This window comes from Zeus faber, assembly GCF_960531495.2.
Source record: "Zeus faber genome assembly, chromosome: 15".
In the NCBI taxonomy this organism is placed as follows: domain Eukaryota; kingdom Metazoa; phylum Chordata; class Actinopteri; order Zeiformes; family Zeidae; genus Zeus; species Zeus faber.
The window spans coordinates 113,044-135,332 of NC_137194.1; the positions used below are offsets into that span (position 1 = coordinate 113,044).

The 22,289-nt window shown below is 38.4% G+C and overlaps 2 protein-coding genes across 6 annotated transcripts in view; both read right to left on the reverse strand.

The window, feature by feature from the left end:
• Window positions 1–480: 480 nt before the first annotated feature.
• Window positions 481–1,991, reverse strand: naa80 (N-alpha-acetyltransferase 80, NatH catalytic subunit; the record flags this gene model as incomplete). The annotated part of the gene is made up of 2 exons (XM_080014467.1): window positions 481–1,136; window positions 1,179–1,991. The coding sequence occupies 2 exons, from the start codon at window positions 1,989–1,991 to the stop codon at window positions 909–911; spliced, it is 1,041 nt and encodes a 346-aa protein (XP_079870593.1). The 3' UTR covers window positions 481–908.
• An 11,462-nt stretch (window positions 1,992–13,453) lies between these two features.
• prkar2aa (protein kinase, cAMP-dependent, regulatory, type II, alpha A) overlaps window positions 13,454–22,289 on the reverse strand; it is a 67,673-nt gene continuing 58,837 nt past the window's right edge. For 4 of the 5 annotated variants that reach the window (XM_080014798.1, XM_080014800.1, XM_080014799.1 and 1 more), the window contains exons 6-11: window positions 17,846–17,987; window positions 16,937–17,038; window positions 16,366–16,440; window positions 16,116–16,181; window positions 15,541–15,679; window positions 13,454–15,364 (exon numbers count right to left, since the gene is read on the reverse strand). In XM_080014798.1, the coding sequence (XP_079870924.1) occupies window positions 15,003–15,364; window positions 15,541–15,679; window positions 16,116–16,181; window positions 16,366–16,440; window positions 16,937–17,038; window positions 17,846–17,987 (886 nt within the window). In that variant the 3' untranslated portion in view covers window positions 13,454–15,002. The remainder of the gene's footprint in view (window positions 15,365–15,540; window positions 15,680–16,115; window positions 16,182–16,365; window positions 16,441–16,936; window positions 17,039–17,845; window positions 17,988–22,289) is intronic. The other variant, XM_080014802.1, reaches the window with a different exon arrangement.

Sequence of the window (22,289 nt, forward strand, 5' to 3'; positions counted from 1 at the left end):
AGTGGAAGCGATCGACCAAAACTACTAAAGATCAGATTGAAGATCTAGTTTTGTAGGCATAAGAATACAATGAAAGCTTAATAAAAAGCAGTAAAAATTGAAGACCATTATTGATCAGTAGTTTCATAAACATTTTCTTTATTTATAAACATTCTTTTCACATTAAATGTCAAAGAATCACGATAATTTTTGTTTTTAATCAAAATGATTGTATTCAAAAATATTTTGGCATTCGAGCAGAAAGGCGTTATTGTCCACTTATAATTACAACATACAGAAAGAAAAGGTTTTTACAGAATGATTCTTGATTCACCGCCTGTAAACGTACTGATCAAAACTAAACTCTGTAAACTAGAACATCATTGGTGAAAGATTTCCGTCTCCAAAAAGGCAGTTAAGGGGAAAGTTGAAGTTACAAGAGCATCAATTTAACACTCCATGGACTCCTGGACGGGTTAAAGACCCCTAGGATGGGTTAAATGCAGAGCACCCATTTGCCCATATGGATTAATGAAGTTTGTAAAATTTAATTGAATAAAATTCAGGAAGTTGGAGGAAGTGGATGCTCAGGGATCCTTGTTGAGGGTTTCATCATGAAGTGTAAAACATTTTAAATATCAGTTTCACCAGGTTTATCCTGTCTCGTACATGGACTGAGGAGGACTTTAAGGACCTATCTCCTATCCTGTGCATGTTCCCTGGGGTGTCAGATGTCGGGCTGGGTGATAGAAATGATCAGGTCATGATATTTTTAGAAATTAGAGATATTAACCACCTCTTTTCCTGTCTTCCTCCATTATTTCTCCTCAGAATAGTCTATTCACCACTCTTTTCATCAATAGTCAGATATTTCACATCATAAGGTGTAAAATCTGTCCTCTTATATTAGTGAGGTGATAAATTGTGGCTCAGATGTATTTGTGCATCCAGAATATGGGGACTCCCTTGGCATCTCTGTAAGGTGTTTCAGACAAGGTCTCAGCCCCCTGCTGGCCTGAAGACTGGGTGGAAAAAGGTGGGAGTGGAGGAGGGAGGATGGAACGTTGTGGGGGTGGTGGAGGAAGAGGGATGGAGAGAGGTGGGGGTGGAGGCATTGATCGTGGCGGAGGAGGGATAGAGAGAGGTGGGGGTGAAGGAGGAGGGATGGAGAGAGGAGAAAGGAGACCTGGAGATGTCACAGGAACACATGAAGTTGAAGGAGAAGGGGGAAGGTGAGGAAGAGGAGTAAGAGGAGCAGGAGAGAAAGTTGAACCAGCAGCAGGAAGCAGCACTACACCACCCATCCCTGAGTCTCCACCCCCTTGCTGCATCTCAGCGCCTGTAACCGTCTCCATCTGTGCCCTGGCGACAGCCGGCATCCTGGAAAAATTCTGCAGCATCGCCATTGGAACGAACGTTGTCATGGCGCCAGCGCTCTGCACGGGCGCTGCCAGTGCATAGCCCAGGTGGGCGTAGAAGTGCTGCTTGTCATGGGTGGTGAGGCACAGGCGGCTGAACCCCCGACGCCGGGCGTAGCGCTCCACCTCCTCCATCAGAATCCGCCCGTAGCCCCGCCCACGCTCCGCCTCTGACACCACCACCGACTCCACGAACAGGGTCCCCCTGTGGCCCACGACCCTGGACAGCCGGGCATGGCCCAGGAGCCGCTCCGCCCAGCCCGAGCCCCAGAGCAGCACCAGGCAGACGGGGAACTCCGCGCAGGACTTCTGCAGGGAGTGGACCCGGGCCACCTGGCTCCGCTGCCACTGGGCGTTGACCAGGTCAGCGCAGGGAACCAGCAGGTCCGGGCGGAGGTGGATGGGGACGGCGTGGATCATCTCTGGGTCGTCCTCCGCCTTCGATGCTGGACCAACCCCTTCCCTGCCTCCTGGTTGAACGACATCCACATCCTCTGAAGCTTCCAGGTCCAGTGTTAAGGCTCCACAGGCTTCAGTCCCTGTAAGGGTCTGTGCTGGACCCTCCTCGCCCACTGCTCTCTTAGAATCCTGCATTGGGGCGGTTTGCAGGTCGTCATCGCCCCCGGAGTTTGTCGATGGCGTCAGTTCGCACCTGTCGTGATCGGAGTTGAAGGGGAAATGACGGTCATTCAACTCCAAACCCCTCGGGTGTGTAATGGCTACCGAATTACCAAAGCTAATTCGCCTCTTCTTTTAAATTGAGAAAACAAGTGTGCGACAAAGGGTTCCACAGGCACAGGTGACCAATCCATGGCTGAAGATTCACGTCCTTAACATCCACTGGACACACATTGAGGATTTTTCACAAACACAGTGAAAAAAGTGTCTCTCAGGTGAAGATAATATCTGTGATTTTGCGGGTGAATCTGTTCACCAAGCATTTCCACACCCGTTACACCATAAGAGACAGGGATTTTTTTTTGGCAATGCTATTCCGAAATAATCCTCATGGCTCAGAAATTAACTACCTACAATAAACACTGTCTAACCAAACTCATAACATTCCATAAGATGTAAGAACGTCTTGCTGGTTCTAAATACACTCACATACTAAAACCTGCACAAAATAGTACAAATCATATGTGATTCCAGACGCATTGGTCAATACAGAGGCCTTCTGGGTTGAGATGTTGGACCACATTCAACGGCCTGAACCGTTTTACTTATCGTATTATTTTAAGGAGCGTAAATGTGTTTCCTTCCCGAAACGTGAGGCATGGCATTGAAACATTGGAGATACTGTACGGTACAGCATTGAAACGCTCCCCCAGACCAGATATTTCAAGTCTTCAAAGCCATCTAAAAAAAACATTTATTTAACTCACCAAACCAGGACGCAAAGACAGAGGATGATGGTGAAGCCTTTTCTACAGCTATGAACATGTGGTGGACACCACAGAATTTATTTAACAGGCTCACAACAAACTAAAAGGATGTTGGGAAATGCGAGAGGAAGCTGCTCGTTGACTGATAATCAGCCAGAAGATTACGTGATGGACACCATCACCACCACCAACAGTGACTTGACATGTTTTCCTTCAGCTGATGTGTCACTTAACTTCCCAAACATTCATTGGATATGTCACAGAGTATATAAAACTAAAAGGTCTGTACAATACCAGTAAATGTACAATACCAGTAAATACCAGTAAATGTGTCATGGAAATACAAAGAGGTTTTAATTTCAAAGCAGTAGTTACCCTACTAACAGTAGTACCTTTAACTCAGTATTTCAGGAACTGAAAGAAACTTTGTATTGAAAAGGGTACAGCAGGCGACAACTGTCCATTGTTGCACAGAAATGTAGGACTCAATGAAATTGTGCAAATGTGAATTAATGGTTATTCAAGGTATCTGCAGATATCAGCAAGTTTTAATGGCAGTTTTAGCCCAATTTAAAGGTAATTTTCTATCAAAATAATATACACTACTCACAAAAAGTTAGGGATATTCGGCTTTTGGGTGAAATTTCAGGATGAACATAAAATGCACTTTAACCTTTACAGATGAACTTAATTTGACCTTCTCTCAACTTTTGAATGCACATGTCCAACTGTTCAGTGTTTCAGTACTTTTTGCACAACTTGCTGTTCTCTAACGAGGAGCTGAACGGCAAAATTCACAACAGGTGTTTGATCCATGAATCCATCAATACATTTCCTGGTTCAATTAGAATTGGTATTTAAACAATCCTCTTCATCATGCCGTTCACATTTTGACATCATGAGACCAAGATGACACCTAACAATTGATCAACAGCACCTCGCCACTGTGAGGCTTCAACAGGATGTTCTCAGAGGGAAGGGGCCACTGAGCTTAGAGTATCACAGAGTGTCATCAGCAGGTTGCAACAGAGATACAGAGACTGGAGGAGTCACAGAAAGGCAAAGAAGTGGACGTCCTTTGGCCACATCCCACACTGATGACAGCTTCATTGTGAACAGTGCCCTGCGCAACCGGATGATGAATGCCACTCATCTCCAGGCACATTTAAGGGAGGTGAGAGGCACCAAGTGTCACGTCAGACCATTCAAAACCGTTTACATCAGCGTGGTCTGCGTGCTAGACGACCTGCAAGGGCACCTGACCACACCACCAGGCACAGGCATCATCGTCTTGCATGGGCCAGGGAGCATTTACGCTGGACGAGGGACCAGTGGGCCTCAGTGCTGTTCGCTGATGAAAGTCAATTCACGTTTTGCAGAAATGATGGCCGCCAACGATGTTGGAGACGTCAAGGAGAGCGCTATGCATCAGCCACTGTTGTCACCAGACGAGCCTTTGGTGGTGGTGGTGTTACAGTGTGGGCAGGTGTGTCTAGTCAATACAGAACTGCCCTACACTTTGTGAATGGTACAGTGACAAGCCCATACTACCTGAATAACATCATTAATCCAGTCATTGTGCCCCTGCATGAACAACACAGGCCTCATTTCATCTTCATGGATGACAATGCTCCAGCTCATCGAAGTCGCATCATTGGGGAACGGCTGCTGGAGACTGACGTAGCTCAAATGGAGTGGCCTGCACTTTCTCCAGACCTGAATCCCATAGAAAACCTATGGGATCAGCTGAGTCGCCGTGTAAAGGCTCGTAACTCTGTACCCCAGAACTTCAATGACCTGAGGGCCGCCCTTCAAGAAGAGTGGGGGGCCAGGCCTCAGCAGACAATAAGTTGACTTGTTAACAGCATGAGATGTCGTTGTCAAGCTGTAATTGATGCTCAAGGGCACATGACAAGTTATTGAGACATTGACATTTTTTGTTGTGGTAAACCCACCACTGTTGTTGGCTTTTGTTTCAATAAATTGTTTGAGATGAGGAAATCACCATTGCATCTTCTACTTAAATGCTCTACTTTCATGATATAATATCACTGTAGCGTGAACTGTTTACATTTTCCATAAATTTCACCCAAAAGCCAAATATCCCGAACTTTTTGTGAGTAGTGTATGTATGAATAATCTACATTGGCATATTGTGCAAAAGGAAATGTATCGTTTTATTTGGGGTCAAAGCCTATGTTTCGTGCTCGTTGTGGTGCTATGATAGGACTGAATATATTTATTTGTTTTATGCTGATTTACAAAATTGTACGTTCTATTTTAAGGGAGAAAAAACCCATCATAATGCTTTCAAGGATAAAATGAGTTACACATACATTTGGCATTATAAAGCATCTGAAATAGACATTTAAACTGGGTGTAACCGTTCATCCAAGTGTATAAACCTTACTCTAGGATATTAATGGAAGTTTAAAAGAAAATGGAGAAACCATTTGTGCCATAGTCCCATGAAACAATAGTAGGTTCCTAGTTTCTGTCTAACAACTTTATAGATGATTAAGTTTAGGTATAATGTTAGATGGTCACGTTTAGGTATAATGTTATATGGTTAAGTTAAGATAAAATGTTAGATGGTTAAGTTGAGGTATAATGTTATAGATGGTTAAGTTTAAGTATAATGTTAGATGGTTACGTTTAAGTATAATGTTAGATGGTTACGTTTAGGTATAATGTTATAGATGGTTAAGTTTAGGTATAATGTTATAGATGGCTAAATTTAGGTATAATGTTATAGATGGTTAAGGTTAGGTATAATGTTATAGATGGTTAAGTTTAGGTATAATGTTAGATGGTTAAGTTTAGGTATAATGTTATAGATGCTTAAGTTTAGGTATAATGACAGATGGCTAAGTTTAGGTATAATGTTATAGATGGTTAAGTGTAGGTATAATGATATAGATGGTTAAGTGTAGGTATAATGTTAGATGGTTACATTTAGTTATGTTATAGATGGTTATGTTTAGGTGTAATGTTAGATGGTTAAGTTGAGGTATAATGTTAGATGGTTAAATTGAAGTATAATGTTAGATGGCTCAGTTTAGTTATAATGTTATAGATGGTTCAGTTTAGGTATAATGTTATAGATGGTTAATTTAAGTATGATGCTATATGGTAAAGTTTAGGTATAATGTTATAGATGCTTAAGATTAGGTATAATGTTATAGATGCTTAAGATTAGGTATAATGTTATAGATGCTTAAGTTTAGGTATAATGTTATAGATGCTTAAGTTTAGGTATAATGATGGATGGTTAAGTTTAGGCATAATGTTAGATGGTTAGGTTTAGGTATAATGTTATAGATGTTTGCGTTTAGGTATAATATTAGATGGTTAAGTTAAGTATAATGTTAGATGGTTAAGTTGAGGTATAATGTTAGATGGTTAAGTTGAAGTATAATGTTAGATGGTTAAGTTGAAGTTTAATGTTAGATGGTTAAGTTTAGATATAATGCTATAGATGGTTAAGTTTAGGTAAAATGTTATAGATGGTTAAGTTAAGATATAATGTTAGATGGTTAAGTTGAGGAATAATGTTATAGATGGTTAAGTTAAGTATAATGTTAGATGGTTAAGTTTAGGTATAATGTTAGATGGTTATGTTTAGGTATAATGTTATAGATGGTTAAGTTTAGGTAGAATGTTATAGATGGTTAAGATTAGGTATAATGTTATACATGGTTAAGTTTAGGTATAATGTTATAGATGGTTAAGTTTAGATATAATGTTAGGTGGTTAAGTTGAGGTAAAATGTTATAGATGGTTAAGTTTAGGTATAATGTTAGATGGTTAGGTTTAGGTATAATGTTATAGATGGTTATGTTTAGGTATAATGTTATAGATGTTAAGTTTAGGTAGAATGTTATAGATGGTTAAGTTAAGTATAATGTTAGATGGTTAAGTTTAGGTAGAATGTTATAGATGGTTCAGTTTAGGTATAATATTATAGATGGTTAATTTTAGGTATAATGATATAGATGGTTAAGTGTAGGTATAATGTTAGATGGTTACATTTAGTTATGTTATAGATGGTTATGTTTAGGTGTAATGTTAGATGGTTAAGTTGAGGTATAATGTTAGATGGTTAAATTGAAGTATAATGTTAGATGGTTCAGTTTAGTTATAATGTTATAGATGGTTCAGTTTAGGTATAATGTTATAGATGGTTAATTTAAGTATGATGCTATATGGTAAAGTTTAGGTATAATGTTATAGATGCTTAAGATTAGGTATAATGTTATAGATGCTTAAGATTAGGTATAATGTTATAGATGCTTAAGTTTAGGTATAATGATGGATGGTTAAGTTTAGGCATAATGTTAGATGGTTAGGTTTAGGTATAATGTTATAGATGTTTAAGTTTAGGTATAATATTAGATGGTTAAGTTAAGTATAATGTTAGATGGTTAAGTTGAGGTATAATGTTAGATGGTTAAGTTGAAGTATAATGTTAGATGGTTAAGTTGAAGTATAATGTTAGATAGTTAAGTTAAGGTATAATGTTAGATGGTAAAGTTGAAGTTTAATGTTAGATGGTGAAGTTTAGATATAATGCTATAGATGGTTAAGTTTAGGTAAAATGTTATAGATGGTTAAGTTAAGATATAATGTTAGATGGTTAAGTTGAGGAATAATGTTATAGATGGTTAAGTTAAGTATAATGTTATAGATGGTTAAGTTTAGGTATAATGTTAGATGGTTATGTTTAGGTATAATGTTATAGATGGTTAAGTTTAGGTAGAATGTTATAGATGGTTAAGTTAAGTATAATGTTATAGATGGTTAAGATTAGATATAATGTTATACATGGTTTAGTTTAGGTATAATGTTATAGATGGTTAATTTAAGTATGATGCTATATGGTTAAGTTTAGGTATAATGTTATAGATGGTTAAGTTTAGATATAATGTTAGGTGGTTAAGTTGAGGTAAAATGTTATAGATGGTTAAGTTTAGGTATAATGTTATAGATGGTTAAGTTTAGGTAGAATGTTATAGATGGTTAAGTTAAGTATAATGTTAGATGGTTAAGTTTAGGTAGAATGTTATAGATGGTTCAGTTTAGGTATAATATTATAGATGGTTAATTTTAGGTATAATGATGTAGATGGTTAAGTGTAGGTATAATGTTAGATGGTTACATTTAGTTATGTTATAGATGGTTATGTTTAGGTATAATGTTATAGATGGTTAAGTTTAGGTATAATGTTATAGATGGTTAAGTGTAGGTATAATGATATAGATGGTTAAGTGTAGGTATAATGTTAGATGGTTACATTTAGTTATGTTATAGATGGTTATGTTTAGGTATAATGTTATAGATGGTTAAGTTTAGGTATAATGTTATAGATGGTTAAGTCTAGGTATAATGATATAGATGGTTAAGTGTAGGTATAATGTTAGATGGTTACATTTAGTTATGTTATAGATGGTTATGTTTAGGTGTAATGTTAGATGGTTAAGTTGAGGTGTAATGTTAGATGGTTAAATTGAAGTATAATGTTAGATGGTTAAGTTGAAGTATAATGTTAGATGGTTCAGTTTAGTTATAATGTTATAGATGGTTCAGTTTAGGTATAATATTATAGATGGTTAATTTTAGGTATAATGTTATAGATGGTTAATTTTAGGTATAATGTTATAGATGGTTAAGTTTAGGTAGAATGTTAGATGGTTAAGTTTAGGTATAATGTTATAGATGGTTAAGTTTAGGTATGTTAAAAATGGTTAAGTTAAGTATAATGTTAGATGTTTAAGTTGAGGTATAATGTTAGATGTTTAAGTTGAAGTATAATTTTAGATGGTTAAGTTTAGATATAATGTTATACATGGTTAAGTTTAGATATAATGTTAGATGGTTAAGTTGAAGTATAACGTTAGATGGTTAAGTTTAGGTATAATGTTATAGATGGTTAAGTTTAGGTATAATGTCAGGTGGTTAAGTTGAGATATAATGTTATAGATGGTTAAGTTTAGGTATAATGTTAGATGGTTAGGTTTAGGTATAATGTTATAGATGGTTATGTTTAGGTATAATGTTAGATGGTTAAGTTTAGGTATAATATTATAGATGGTTAAGTTTAGTTATAATGTTATAGATGGTTACGTTTCGGTATAATGTTATAGATGGTTAAGTTTAGGTATAATGTGAGATGGTTACATTTAGTTATAGATGGTTATAGATGGTTACGTTTAGGGATAACGTTAGATGGCCAAGTTTAGTTATGGATGGTTAAGTTTAGGTATAATGTTAGATGGTTAAGTTTAGGTATAATGATATAGATGCTTAAGTTTAGGTATAATTGAGATGGTTAAGTTTAGGTATAATGTTAGATGGTTAGGTTTAGGCATAATGTTATATGGTTAAGATTAGGTATAATGTTATAGATGGTTAAGTTTGGGTATAATGTTAGAAGGTTAGGCTTAGGTATAATGTTGTAGATGGTTATGTTTAGGTAGAATGTTATAGATGGTTAAGTTAAGTATAATGTTAGATGGTTAAGTTTTGGTATAATGTTATAGATGGTTACGTTTAGGTATAATGTTATAGATGGTTACGTTTAGGTATAATGTTATAGGTGGTTAAGTTGAGGTATAATGTTATAGATGGTTAGGTTTAGGTATAATGTTATAGATGGTTAGGTTTAGGTATAATGTTATAGATGGTTAGGTTTAGGTATAATGTTAAAGATGGTTAAGTTTAGGTATAATGTGAGATGGTTACGTTTAGGTATAATGTTATAGATGGTTACGTTTAGGTATAATGCTATAGATGGTTACGTTTAGGTATAATGTTATAGATGGTTAAGTTAAGTAGAATTTTAGATGGTTAATTTAAGTATAATTTTATAGATGGTTAAGTTTAGGTATCATGTTATAGATGGTTAAGGTTAGGTATAATGTTATAGATGGTTATGTTTAGGTATAATGTTAGATGGTTAGGTTGAGGTATAATGTTAGATGGTTAAGTTTAGGTATAATGTTATAGATGCCTAAGTTTAGGTATAATGACAGATGGTTAAGTTTAGGTATAATGTTATAGATGGTTAAGTGTAGGTATAATGATATAGATGGTTAAGTGTAGGTATAATGTTAGATGGTTACGTTTAGGTATAATGTTATAGATGGTTACATTTAGGTAAAATGTTATAGATGGTTAAGTTTAGGTATAATGTTAGATGGTTAAGTTTAGGTATAATGTTATAGATGGTTAAGTTTAGGTATAATGTTAGATGGTTAAGTTTAGGTATAATATTCAATCGTTAAGTTTAGGTATAATGTTAGATGGTTACATGTAGTTATGTTATAGATGGTTAGGTTTAGGTAAAATGTGAGGTGGTTAAGTTTAGGTATAATGTTAGATGGTTAAGTTTAGGTATAATGTTATAGATGGTTAAGTTAAGTATAATGTTAGATGGTTAAGTTGAGGTATAATGTTAGATGGTAAAATTTAAGTATAATGTTAGATGGTTAAGTTTAGTTATAATGTTATAGATGGTTCAGTTTAGGTATAATGTAATAGATGGTAAATTTAAGTATGATGCTATATAGTTAAGTTAAGGTATAATGTTATAGATGGTTAAGTTTTAGGTATAATTTGATAGATGTTTAAGTTTAGGTATAATCTTACATGGTTAAGTTTAGGTATGAAGTTATAGATGGTTGAGTTTATGTATAATGTTAGATGGTTAACTTTAGGTATAATGTTATGGACGGTTAAGTTTAGGTATAATGTTATAGATGGTTAAGTTAAGGTATAATGTTATAGAGGTTTAAGTTTAGGTATAAGTTGAGGTATGATGTTATAGATGGTTAAGTTGAGGTATAATGGTATAGATGGTTAAGTTAAGTATAATGTTATAGATGGTTAAGTTGAGGTATAATGTTATAGATGGTTAAGTTGAGGTATAATGTTATAGATGGTTAAGTTGAGGTATAATGTTATAGATGGTTAAGTTAAGTATAATGTTATAGATGGTTACGTTAAGTATAATGTTATAGATGGTTAAGTTTAGGTATAATGTTATAGATGGTTAAGTTAAGTATAATGTTATAGATGGTTAAGTTTAGGTATAATGTTATAGATGGTTACGTTTAGGTATAATGTTATAGATGGTTAAGTTAAGTATAATGTTATAGATGGTTAAGTTGAGGTATAATGTTATAGATGGTTAAGTTAAGTATAATGTTATAGATGGTTAAGTTGAGGTATGATGTTATAGATGGTTAAGTTGAGGTATAATGTTATAGATGGTTATGTTTAGGTATAATGTTATGGATGGTTACGTTTTGGTATAATGATATAGATGGTTAAGTTTAGGTATGATGTTATAGATGATTAACTTTAGGTATAAGTTGAGGTATGATGTTATAGATGGTTAAGTTGTTATAGATGGTTAAGTTGAGGTATAATGTTATAGATGGTTATGTTTAGGTATAATGTTATAGATGATTAACTTTAGGTAAAATGTTATAGATGGTTAAGTATAGGTATAATGTTTGATGGTTAAGTTTAGGTATAATGTTAGATGGTTACATTTAGTTATGTTATAGATGGTTAAGTATAGGTATAATGTTAGATGGTTAAGTTTTGGTATAATGTTAGGTGGTTACATTTAGTTATGTTATAGATGTTTAAGTTCAGGGATAACGTTAGATGGTTAAGATTAGTTATGTTATGGATGGTTAAGTTTAGGTATAATGTTATATGATTTAGTTTAGGAATAATGTTAGATGGTTAAGTTTAGGTATAATGTTAGATGGTTAGGTTTAGGTATAATGTTATAGATGGTTTTATTTAGGTATAATGTTATAGATGGTTAAGTTTAGGTGGAATGTTATCGATGGTGAAATTAAGTATAATGTTAGATGGTTAAGTTTAGGTATAATGTTATATGGTTAAGTTTAGGAATAATGTTAGATGGTTAAGTTTAGGTATAATGTTAGATGGTTAGGTTTAGGTATAATGTTATAGATGGTTTTATTTAGGTATAATGTTATAGATGGTTAAGTTTAGGTGGAATGTTATCGATGGTGAAATTAAGTATAATGTTAGATGGTTAAGTATAGGTATAAGTTGGTTTGGTTGGTATGGTTAAGTTTAGGTATAATGTTAGATGGTTACATTCAGGTATAATGTTATAGAGGTTTAAGTTAAGGTATAATGTTAATGATGGTTTAGTTAACTATAATGTTATAGATGGTTAAGTTTAGGTATAATGTCATGGACGGTTAAGTTTAGGTATAATGTTATAGATGGTTAAGTTAAGGTATAATGTTATAGAGGTTTACGTTTAGGTATAATGTTATAGAGGTTTAAGTTTAGGTATAAGTTGAGGTATGATGTTATAGATGGTTAAGTTGTTATAGATGGTTAAGTTGAGGTATAATGTTATAGATGGTTAAGTTTAGGTATAATGTTATAGATGGTTAAGTTTAGGTAAAATGTTATAGATGGTTAAGTTTAGGTATAATGTTAGATGTTAAGTTTAGGTACAATGTTATAGATGGTTAGGTTTAGGTATAATTTTAGATGGTTACATTTAGTTATGTTATAGATGGTGAAGTTTCGGTATAATGTTACATGGTTAAGTTCAGGGTTAGGGTTACTAAATAGTTTAGGGTTAGGGTTAAATAGTTTCTAGTTTCTCAGCTCCTCCTTAAAGCGTAATGTTACAGGAATAAAACTGACAACTAGGAAACTGGTTGTCACGGTGTCTCTAAACAACAGTCAAGAATATACAGATTATTATAATTATTATGATGATTATGATCAGTATTATTATTCGCAGGTAACGCTCCTTCACTGCTCGGGGTTTTCGGTAGAAGGGCTGAAACCACATAAAACAATCGTCTCGAATGTGTTTTCTCCACATACATCTACACACCAGCAGTTAGCAAATCCTAACTCCAGATTTAATGTCCGTTCGACATTCTATACACAAACAGAAAAAAACATCGAAAAACGAACTATTCCTCCATGTTTCACCTACATTCTCAGGGCTTTTCAGGCCGGTCTCCGAGTGGCTCCCGGTCAGAACCCAGAGCTGCTTCCAGGTCAGAACCCAGAGCTGCTTCCAGGTCAGTTCGAAATCCGCGACCCGGTTTAAAAAGGGACCGGAAGCTCGCTTCCAATCGGATCCAGGATCAGCTCCTAAAGATGGCGCCGTTGTTGCAGGGTGCTTGAGCCCTGTGCGCCCACTGTCGGCGCGGAGGAGTCATTACACGTGAAACATTAATTGAACTTCAGTTTACACATATTATTATATGGGAATTCCAATTCTGCCCCCTCAGCTCTTCATATTTAGGAATGAACTAATAACAATAGTTTCCCATGTAATCATCAGGTCATCATTATCATATATCATCAAGATGTAAATACGTAGCACGCCTACAGTGGAAGCTTTTATTTGATTATCTTGTCAAATATGTTCAAAAAAAGAACACGTTTTCAGTGGAAAGCATTATTTTCATTAAGTCAATCACAAAATACCTTCTTTTGAATCAATCTTCAACCGGATGGAAATATACAGTACGTTAAAAATTAAACCGAGAAGGAACATTTTTAACAAAACATTTGCTTTATTTTTTATCTTCTCATTTTTTTTCCTTTTAAATCCAAGACAACTCATTCAAGAATAATCAAGGAGAAATCAGCACTAACATTTTTATTTTATTAATATATATTTTTTTGTTTTACATTTTGTCTGAGATGGATGTTGCTTTTTTGTCAGAATTGTTCAAAGTAAAACCAAAAAAATAAAAATAAATGGATACATATTCATAACAATACATTAATAATTAATACAATGAAGTGTGGCGTCAATTACAGAATAACAACGGCCCAGAAACATCATCGTTCTCACTTCTTCTGCGGTACTGCAAGAATCACCAGCACTAACTCAACTCAATCAAGGACAGTAGAAGAAGGATTGGAGCGCGCTCACAAAGGTCTGCACTCCAGCCTCCCAAAGAGGAAATACTTTTTTTTTATTTAAATAATATTTTATCAAAGCTTTTTTTTATTATCTTCATAAAATGTTTCTAAAACTTCTCTCTTCTGTCTTGACTTTTTTTTTTTTTTTTTGCATTTTTCATTCTTTTTTTTTTTCCTCTTTCTTGTTTCTCCTTTTACCCATGCGACTGTTTTTGCAACTGCAGGTGCCTGTGTTTCCGTGTGTGTGTGTGTGTGTGTGTGTGTGTGTGTGTGTGTGTCCTTGGCCGAGGCTCGTTGTGTTGTCTAAGTGCCTTCATATGTAAATGCAAAGCCTGCGCATGTGAAAATATTTTTGTTTTTTTTGGTTTATGTGTGTATACAAGCGTGCGTGTGTCCTCACACTGCTGTGTTTTGATTGGATCACAACAGCAGGAGAAAACACAGAGGCAGAAGCTGGATGGAGCAATGAGCAAATGGTGGGTGTGTGTGGGCGTGCGTGCGTCTCTCACTAAAATGGGCTAGAGAAGTGTGATGAGCACGGGTGTGTGATCACAAGCAGAACAAGTTATTTGGGAATCGATAATCGATGTAGGTTTAAGTGAACATATCCAAGGGAGTGTGGTTGTGTGTCAGTTCTGGGTGATGTGGATTTATTTGAAGATTTATTTGGGGGAAATGACACAATATCTATATATGATATCGGTCATGTGGTCATTTATAGTTTCAGAGTGAAACCCTGTTTTTGCAAATTAACCTCAAATATTTCATCCTTCACACTGGAGTTCGGAAACTAAGTTGTGTGTTTTGATATAATGATACAGGTTCTAACAGTGACTTATCAACCCGGACTGAGGAGCTGCAGTGTGTGTGTTTAACTATGGGATTTTCTTCTCAACATATATGTGCGTCAGGGCCAGTCCAAGCTATTTAGACATCTTGTCTATGCAGGTGTGTGTGTGTGTGTGTGTGTGTGTGTGTGTGTGTGTGTGTGTGTGTGTGTGTGTGTGTGTGTGTGTGTGTGTTGGGCACAGATCACTGTATAACTTGACATTTGAATAGATTTTTATTTGACTCTTCATGATCAAACGTTGGAGTTTGATCATGAAAAGCACTTCAGTTTGATTTCCTCTGACGTCTCACTGAGACATAGCAATCGTTCTGCTCTCTTTCTAAATGGAGATTTTAAAATGTGATAAATCACAACATGCAGTTGATGCTTGTTTTTATTCATATTTACTCATCAGTTGTTTCTCTCAAGTTATTTTGCCTAGGGCCAAAAACAAAACAAAAAAAGTCCCTGCTGGAAGGATCCCGCGTTTATTACAACAACACGATGCATGTGGGTCTGAATGAGCTGTGTCAAGCTTCCGCGTGTATGTGTGTGTGTGTGTGTGTGTGTGTGTGTGTGTGTGTGTGTGTGTGTGTGTGTGTACAGAAGGCACGGAGGGGGCTTGGGGAGGCTCAGTCTCTCAGGTCCATGCTGGAGCCGAATAGCGCCACCAGCTGCTCCTCGTAGTGGGCGATGTTCCTCTTCATGATCTCCTTGCAGGAGCCCAGCAGCCGCTCGAATGCCTGCACATCGATCACTGCGGGAGGAGCCGACACCACCCGTTACTACGCCTAATACGTCTGTGTTTCAATGAGGATGGAATTACAATGTTGTCATTTTCAAAACAGATTGGTTTTCACTCATTGCTGGATCAGTTTCCTGGAGGAGGAGGACGTCCCCTTAAAGCATGATAACAAACACAGCATCTGATGCCGTGCGTGCATGCGTGTGTGTGTGTGTGTGTGTGTGTGCGTACCCAGACACTTGACGTCGCCCTCTGCGTAGGCGGAGGCAGCACGGGGCTTGTTGGTGACCAGAGCCAGTTCTCCAAAATACTGACCCCTGCTACAGCGAGCAATCTCCACTTCTGCATTGTCTGCATGGTCCGCCTTCGTCTGGAGAAATGAACATGAAGTAAATGATCTGTCTGAACGTGTACCTCTACAGCCTTCTTCAGGAGGAGGAGGAGAAAACAATCATCACTGTCCTCTTTTTGATCATCACTTTATTGATGGTGACACGGAGGACTGGCTTCTTTTAATTTCCTTTTTTTACACATTTAATTTGTTTTTGTCCAGGGTTTAAACTTGCTCTGATCACACTTCTGGAATGATTAAGTTGAATGTTGCATGGTAAATCCTTTCCAATGGAAATGGCGTGAGGAAGAGGAGGAGGAAGAAGACAAGGAGGAAGGGGAGGAGGAGGAAGAGGAGGAAAAGGAAGAGGAGGAGGAAGATGAGGAAGAAGAGGTGAAGGAGGAAGAGAGGGAAGAAGAGGAGGTGGAAGAGGATGAAGATGAGGAAGACGAGGAAGAGAGAATGAATTCCTTACTTTACTCTTCATCATGATCTTGACGTCTCCACACTCTACAATGTAGAAGCAGTCGGCCTTGTCTCCCTGAACACAATGCAGACAAATACCCTCCATTACCATCACATTATCTATCTGTCCGTCTATCCGTCTATCTATACATCTATAAACCATCCATCTATGCGTCCATCATCCATCCATCCATCACCATGCAGCAGTCTGGAGGTGTAGGAGGGAACCAGAGGAACGACCTCTCCCCACAGTGTCTCACCTGCATGATGATTCTCTCTCCATTTGTGAACTGCTTCATTCCTAATACGTCGACGATCTTCATCCTCTCCGAGAGCTACAGGGAGGGAGGAGTGACAATGAAAGGGTGTGTACAATACCATTCACACACACACACACACACACACACACACACACACACACACACACACACACACACACACACACACCCCCCCACACACACCCACCCACACCCCCCATTTGGGCTACTTATCCAATGATTGCCATGGTGTTTTATGGGCTGACTTGCTAAATTAACTGATCATTCATGATGGCATGCAGGGAGCTGCTCTCAGCAAATCACAACAGTATTTATATTATTTGTTATATGACTATTTAAGATGTTACTGTTAATCACAAATTAATATTTTGGATCTTCAAATGATCGTCTGTGGAGAAAATGTCCAGTGGAAAACGTGTTAAGGTCACATGATGCATTTTACCTTTTTCTTTTTTTATTTGGTTACTCTTGTCATGTCTTTTGTTCAAGTAAACTTTTGCAGTCAACAATCCTTTCCCAAAGCTCCACCCTACCCACCGGTTGGCATCCTAACCTCAAGAGACTTGAGCAGAGGCACAGACTCGATGAACGACTCGTACATCTTCCTCTTCTTGGCATTATTCTTGAGGATGAGCCTACGAAATGTAGCGCGATCCTAGAAAGAAATAGGAGAGATAAAATCAGATATAAGAGACAGAACTTCCAAAGAAACCTCAATTAACACAAAAGTGAATTTACATGATGTGATTTTGATATAGTGTGGCCTTTATTTAAACTACATTAGAGTGTAAATACTTTGATATTTATTTCACATTGAATTAATTGCACGCATTTCACCAGTTTCCCTTAGAAGACACCTTGAAACACATTTTAAATAGTTTTATTACATTCAGAGCTGTTGGTGTTGCCGTTCCCCTCTGCAGCCACCAGAGGGAGCACAAGCATTAATAAAAACCAGGAGATCAAGGCTTCATTGATAGAAAGAGGAGTTCATTCTCACTCACTAAATAAGCCACAACATGAACGGAGCACGATTGATAAATGAAAAGACTTTGAGTCCTTCACATGCTGTTTACATTGAGTCATTAACATTCTTGCATTCTGAAAACATAACCATGCCTCATAAATCTGACCACTTATCCATGTATAATGACAAACAGGAAATGACAGCGTTGTCATGTAAAATGCTGTTCAATGTACTTAATATTGTTTAATTGCGTTTACAGATGTAAGTTCCGAGCAAGTGTCACTAGCTGTTACTGAGTCTGGTCTGTTTGGAAAACACAGAAGAACCTCCTCAAGGTATGGGAGACGTGAATACATTCAACACGGCAAAAGGATTCCTTTGCATTGTTATTTTCTTAAATGCATGAAACGATTAAAATGCATTTTCAAGGGCAATTAAAATGTTCACGAACAGTGTATAGATGTGCAATGAGTGTGTGTGTGAGTGCAGGCTCACCAGTCCCCACAGTGCCCCCTCCTGGATGGCGGCGATAGTGGCGGCGCGAGGCGTGTTGTACATGAGCGCCAGCTCTCCGAAGCTGCCCTTATTGTTGTACTGACCCACACACACTCCTTTTACTATGATGTCATACACACCCCTAGAGAGAGAGAGTGAGAGAGAGAGAAAATGGATGGGAAAATACAGGAAATTGGTCAGATGGTAGATCCGAAAAAGTAAATAACCTTTTATACAGTCTACAGCTTAGTGGGAGTGGAGAGAAACTCAGAGAGAGAGAGAGAGAGAGAGAGACACTCAGAGAGAGATGGAGAGAGAGAGAGAGAGAGAGAGAGAGAGAGAGAGAGAGAGAGAGAGAGAGAGAGACTCAGAGTGGCAGCCTACTTCAGTGAAAGAACCTGAACAAAGGAAAACACTAACAATACACTGGGACGGCGCAGATAGACATGGCCGCCAGAGAAGAGGCAACCTTTCCCAACTGTATCGAGGATGCGTCCTCGCGCTGTCAGATACGTAAACACACCTCTCAAAATTTCAGAAAAATCTGGATTATCTGATTATGTCAAAAGGGAAAACAAAGATACACACCTTTCAGTGTGACGCAGCCTACCAAAAAACTTAAAAACACCCTGATCCTTTCTGGTGAGCACAGTTTTATCTAATTATTAGTCATTTAGGTGTTTACTTCCCTTCCAGCCGCTGTTGTTCATAAATTCCACTGTTGTTCTCAATATTCTGCGTTAATGTCTCATAATAACTGATGTGATGCCATTTGATAGAAGCACTTCAGCAACACGTGTACATGTCATGCTCATAAAGATGAGTAGAACAGAGAGAGAGAGAGAGAGAGAGAGAGAGAGAGAGAGAGAGAGAGAGAGAGAGAGAAGGGTGAGAATTGTCTGGTAGTCTCTCATCTGGAAGAGTCCGTCTCTCCTCCCACTAGCTGTGATGCCAGGATGGGATGGATTACCGTGACGACGGGCGCGATGACCACTTGGTCACTCAGCTGACTGGACACAGTGACATACAGAGTGATACCTCCTTACCCTGCGCAACACACACACACACACACACACACACACACACACACACACACACACACACACACACACACACACACACACACACACACACACACACACACACACACACACACACACACACACACCTTGTTTTTATTTCTTCACTAACAAATGACTGCCTTTGTACGTTTCATGAATTGAAACATTATACCTGCTAGAGTTGCTGCCAATTTTCCGGTTATTTAGGTGAGCGTTTCAAAAAGGACTCTGAATGTCCGGATGTTAAATGGATGTCAAGTAGCTGTTGACAGATAGACACTCTCCTGCTGAAATATTTGGCTTTTGATGCAGACAGTCCGTCCCCATGTTTTGGAAACAGTGAAAGGCAGCGATGTGCGTAGGTGGTGACGAACTTCGCTGGTGGTGAACTCCTATTGGTTGGAAAGAGCTGGCAGTGTCCCCACTTTTACTGATACAGTCCTTAACTTTGGACGCTCTTTGGCTGATTCTCAACCTGCTTCACATCAACTTCCCTCAATGTGATGCACACTAGGCCACAGATGTGTCTGCTTTAGGGAGATAACATTGAAATTAGGGTCCAAACAGTCATTGTTGGACAGTCTCTCACGGTGCGAACGTCTTTGTGATGTGGAGCTGGGAGAGTTTGAGCAGCCACACCTGACCTGGCTGTAGGTGATTGGGATCATAGTGGCTGCATACCTGTTGCTCATTGGTTGGGCTAACGATGAAGAGGTTGAAACCCCCATCCTCACACTCACTCAGGATAGGAGCCCTGTCATGTCATGCTCTATCTGTTCCTGGCTTATTCCACCTAGCCTGCTCTCTGCAATAAACTGATGTCTACAACCCGTCGCCTTACGTGTCTCTGTGCCGGAGGTCCCTAAAAACGCCACTTGGATGGTGTGTGGCTGGCGGAACTACCACAGTCTTGTAAATTAAACAATGGAAAAGTTTAACTACTAATCCTTTTGCTGGGGACCGGAACGACTTGAGGCTTTGTGAATCACTGCTCTGTGGCAAACACACTGTTTGGTGATCAGGATAGTTGGAAATGTGGTCAAACTAGCATGGGGTCGGTCTGAGGAAATAGTAAAAAAATATATATATATTTATTAGGGTTTTGTGTAACCTTATCCGCACGCGATGTGCTTTACTTGTGTTTCACATTATACCCTGGTGTTCATTTTGATGTCACCTGCTCAAGTTTTAATAATTTGAGGGAGGATTTCATTGAAGTACATTTAAGTAAATGTCTTTGCCCAAACAAATGTCTCAGGGCTGCATAACTAGATCAAACAGCCCCAGACACTCATATTTAGACCAATAGCATAGAAAAACTCACAGCACTGTCTTTCTGTTCGCCGCTTGTTGTCTCTCTTGCTTAAAAACTTGTTTCATTGTGACTTCACAGGAGCCTTAAATCTTGTTCAAGGGCCACAAAGGTCCATGCAGGGTGCTGCTGTTAACTGCACAGTGATACTTACAGTCCCTGCACCTCCATCACACACACACACACACACACACACACACACACACACACACACACACACACACACACACACACACACACACACACACACACACACACACACACACACACACACACACACACACACACACGTGTGTAGACGCCTGCTTTACAAAGTGATCAGATTCCTCCACTGATAGAGGAAGGTGTTCGAAGCCACACAGTAAAAAAAACAAACACCAAACAGATGTTTAAAGGCAGTTCATTAAGCCGTCAAAAAATCAGGTCTGGATTTTAATCAGAGTGTGAGTGTGTGTGTGTGTGTGTGTGTGTGTGTGTTAGGTGCAGGCAACAAGCCGTGGAGCACTGGGGTGACGCCGATGCGGTAGGAGGATGGAAATTAGGAGTCAAAACTGAACTGGTTTGAACTGAGAGCGAGCTTCACGTCTCTGTGTTCAACAGGGATCAAACATGGACGCCCCCCCTCCCCGTCCGTTTCCCTTTTCTAGCCAGGCGAAGGGAGAACCCTGGGAACAGTATGTGCCCAGGCAGGCACTGCTCGGAAAGGTCATCACATGTCTGCTGTACAGGAACACACTGCGCGTGCGTGCGCATGGAGAGATAGCAGAGCTGCGCTGGAATTCAACGCCACTGGACTGGATTGAGCTGATCTTAGAAAGACGGATGTGAATAATGTAAGGATTGTCAAAACCACTGGCTGTGACGGTTGAGTCAGTTTGATCTGATAAATAAGCTGGGTATTTTTAACTGTAGCTTTTGGAGTTTAAAAGCTTAAGTTGTAAAAGTACACTCACACACACACACACACACACACACACACACACACACACACACACACACACACACACACTTTGGGCTCGACAATAACTGTCCCGGGCAACCAGATTTGGGCCATTGTCAACCACGTTGTGTGGTTTGGTTGACCTATTGTAAACCACTTAAAAAGTAGTCCAAGTTCAACAGATTAAAAACTATTAGTTATTAATATTACTATTCATCTTGCCGCTGCTGGACATCTTTATGCTTTTGGCCATTTTCACTTTGGTGGTAGAAGATAATAGGTCCTCAGCCACTTTTGTTGCACGTCAGCACATGCAAGACATTTTTTTACCTTGTCAGGAAGAATATATATAGATATATCCATCTATGTATACACACATCTATATCCATATCTAGTCTTCAAAACCCCAAAATAGAAACAAAATATCTCTTTAGGATTTCGAGAATTAAATAAATAGTTAAATAGATAGATTAAGGAAGAGGGTAAAATGGGTCCTTTAAAAAACATGTTCTTTAAAATGCAGGCTTCAACTCCATCACTAGACTGGGCGGAGGCGTTTTTGGTCATGGCTTCAAAATTATACAAAACAGAATAACAAGTTAAAAACTCTCGGTTTTGACATGTGCATTTTCATGTTGTGTGAGTTCAAATGTGTTAAGACCTAGGCTCGGGCCGATTTATGAATAAATCGTCAATCGGCGATTGACATTGATAACAGACCGCCAGGAAAAATCAGAATTGATACGGTGTAAGTGCTGTTTACCGTATTCTGAAATTGGAGCGGAGCGGAGGGAGAGGGGGAAGAGGGAGAGAGGGGGCGGAGGGTCTCCGCTCAGAACCTTTGAGTAACCACTGGTGATGGGATCTCACTTTCCCTCTACAGTCCTGTACAGAACCTCCGGCAGGTGCACCAAAAAAAAAAAAAAAAAAAAAAAAAAGAAACGGCACATGGACCCAGCTCTGGTTCTTGGCATTTTGCCACTCTGGGGAAACGAAGCAGCACAGCAGAGCCTGATCACTGGGAGGACATGCCCCGTCGGGGGGGCCGTGATCTGCACTCCGCTGTGCGCACATCACAGGTGCACCGAGGTTCGAGGTTCATGAGGAAATCCTTATGAATATGTACTGGCC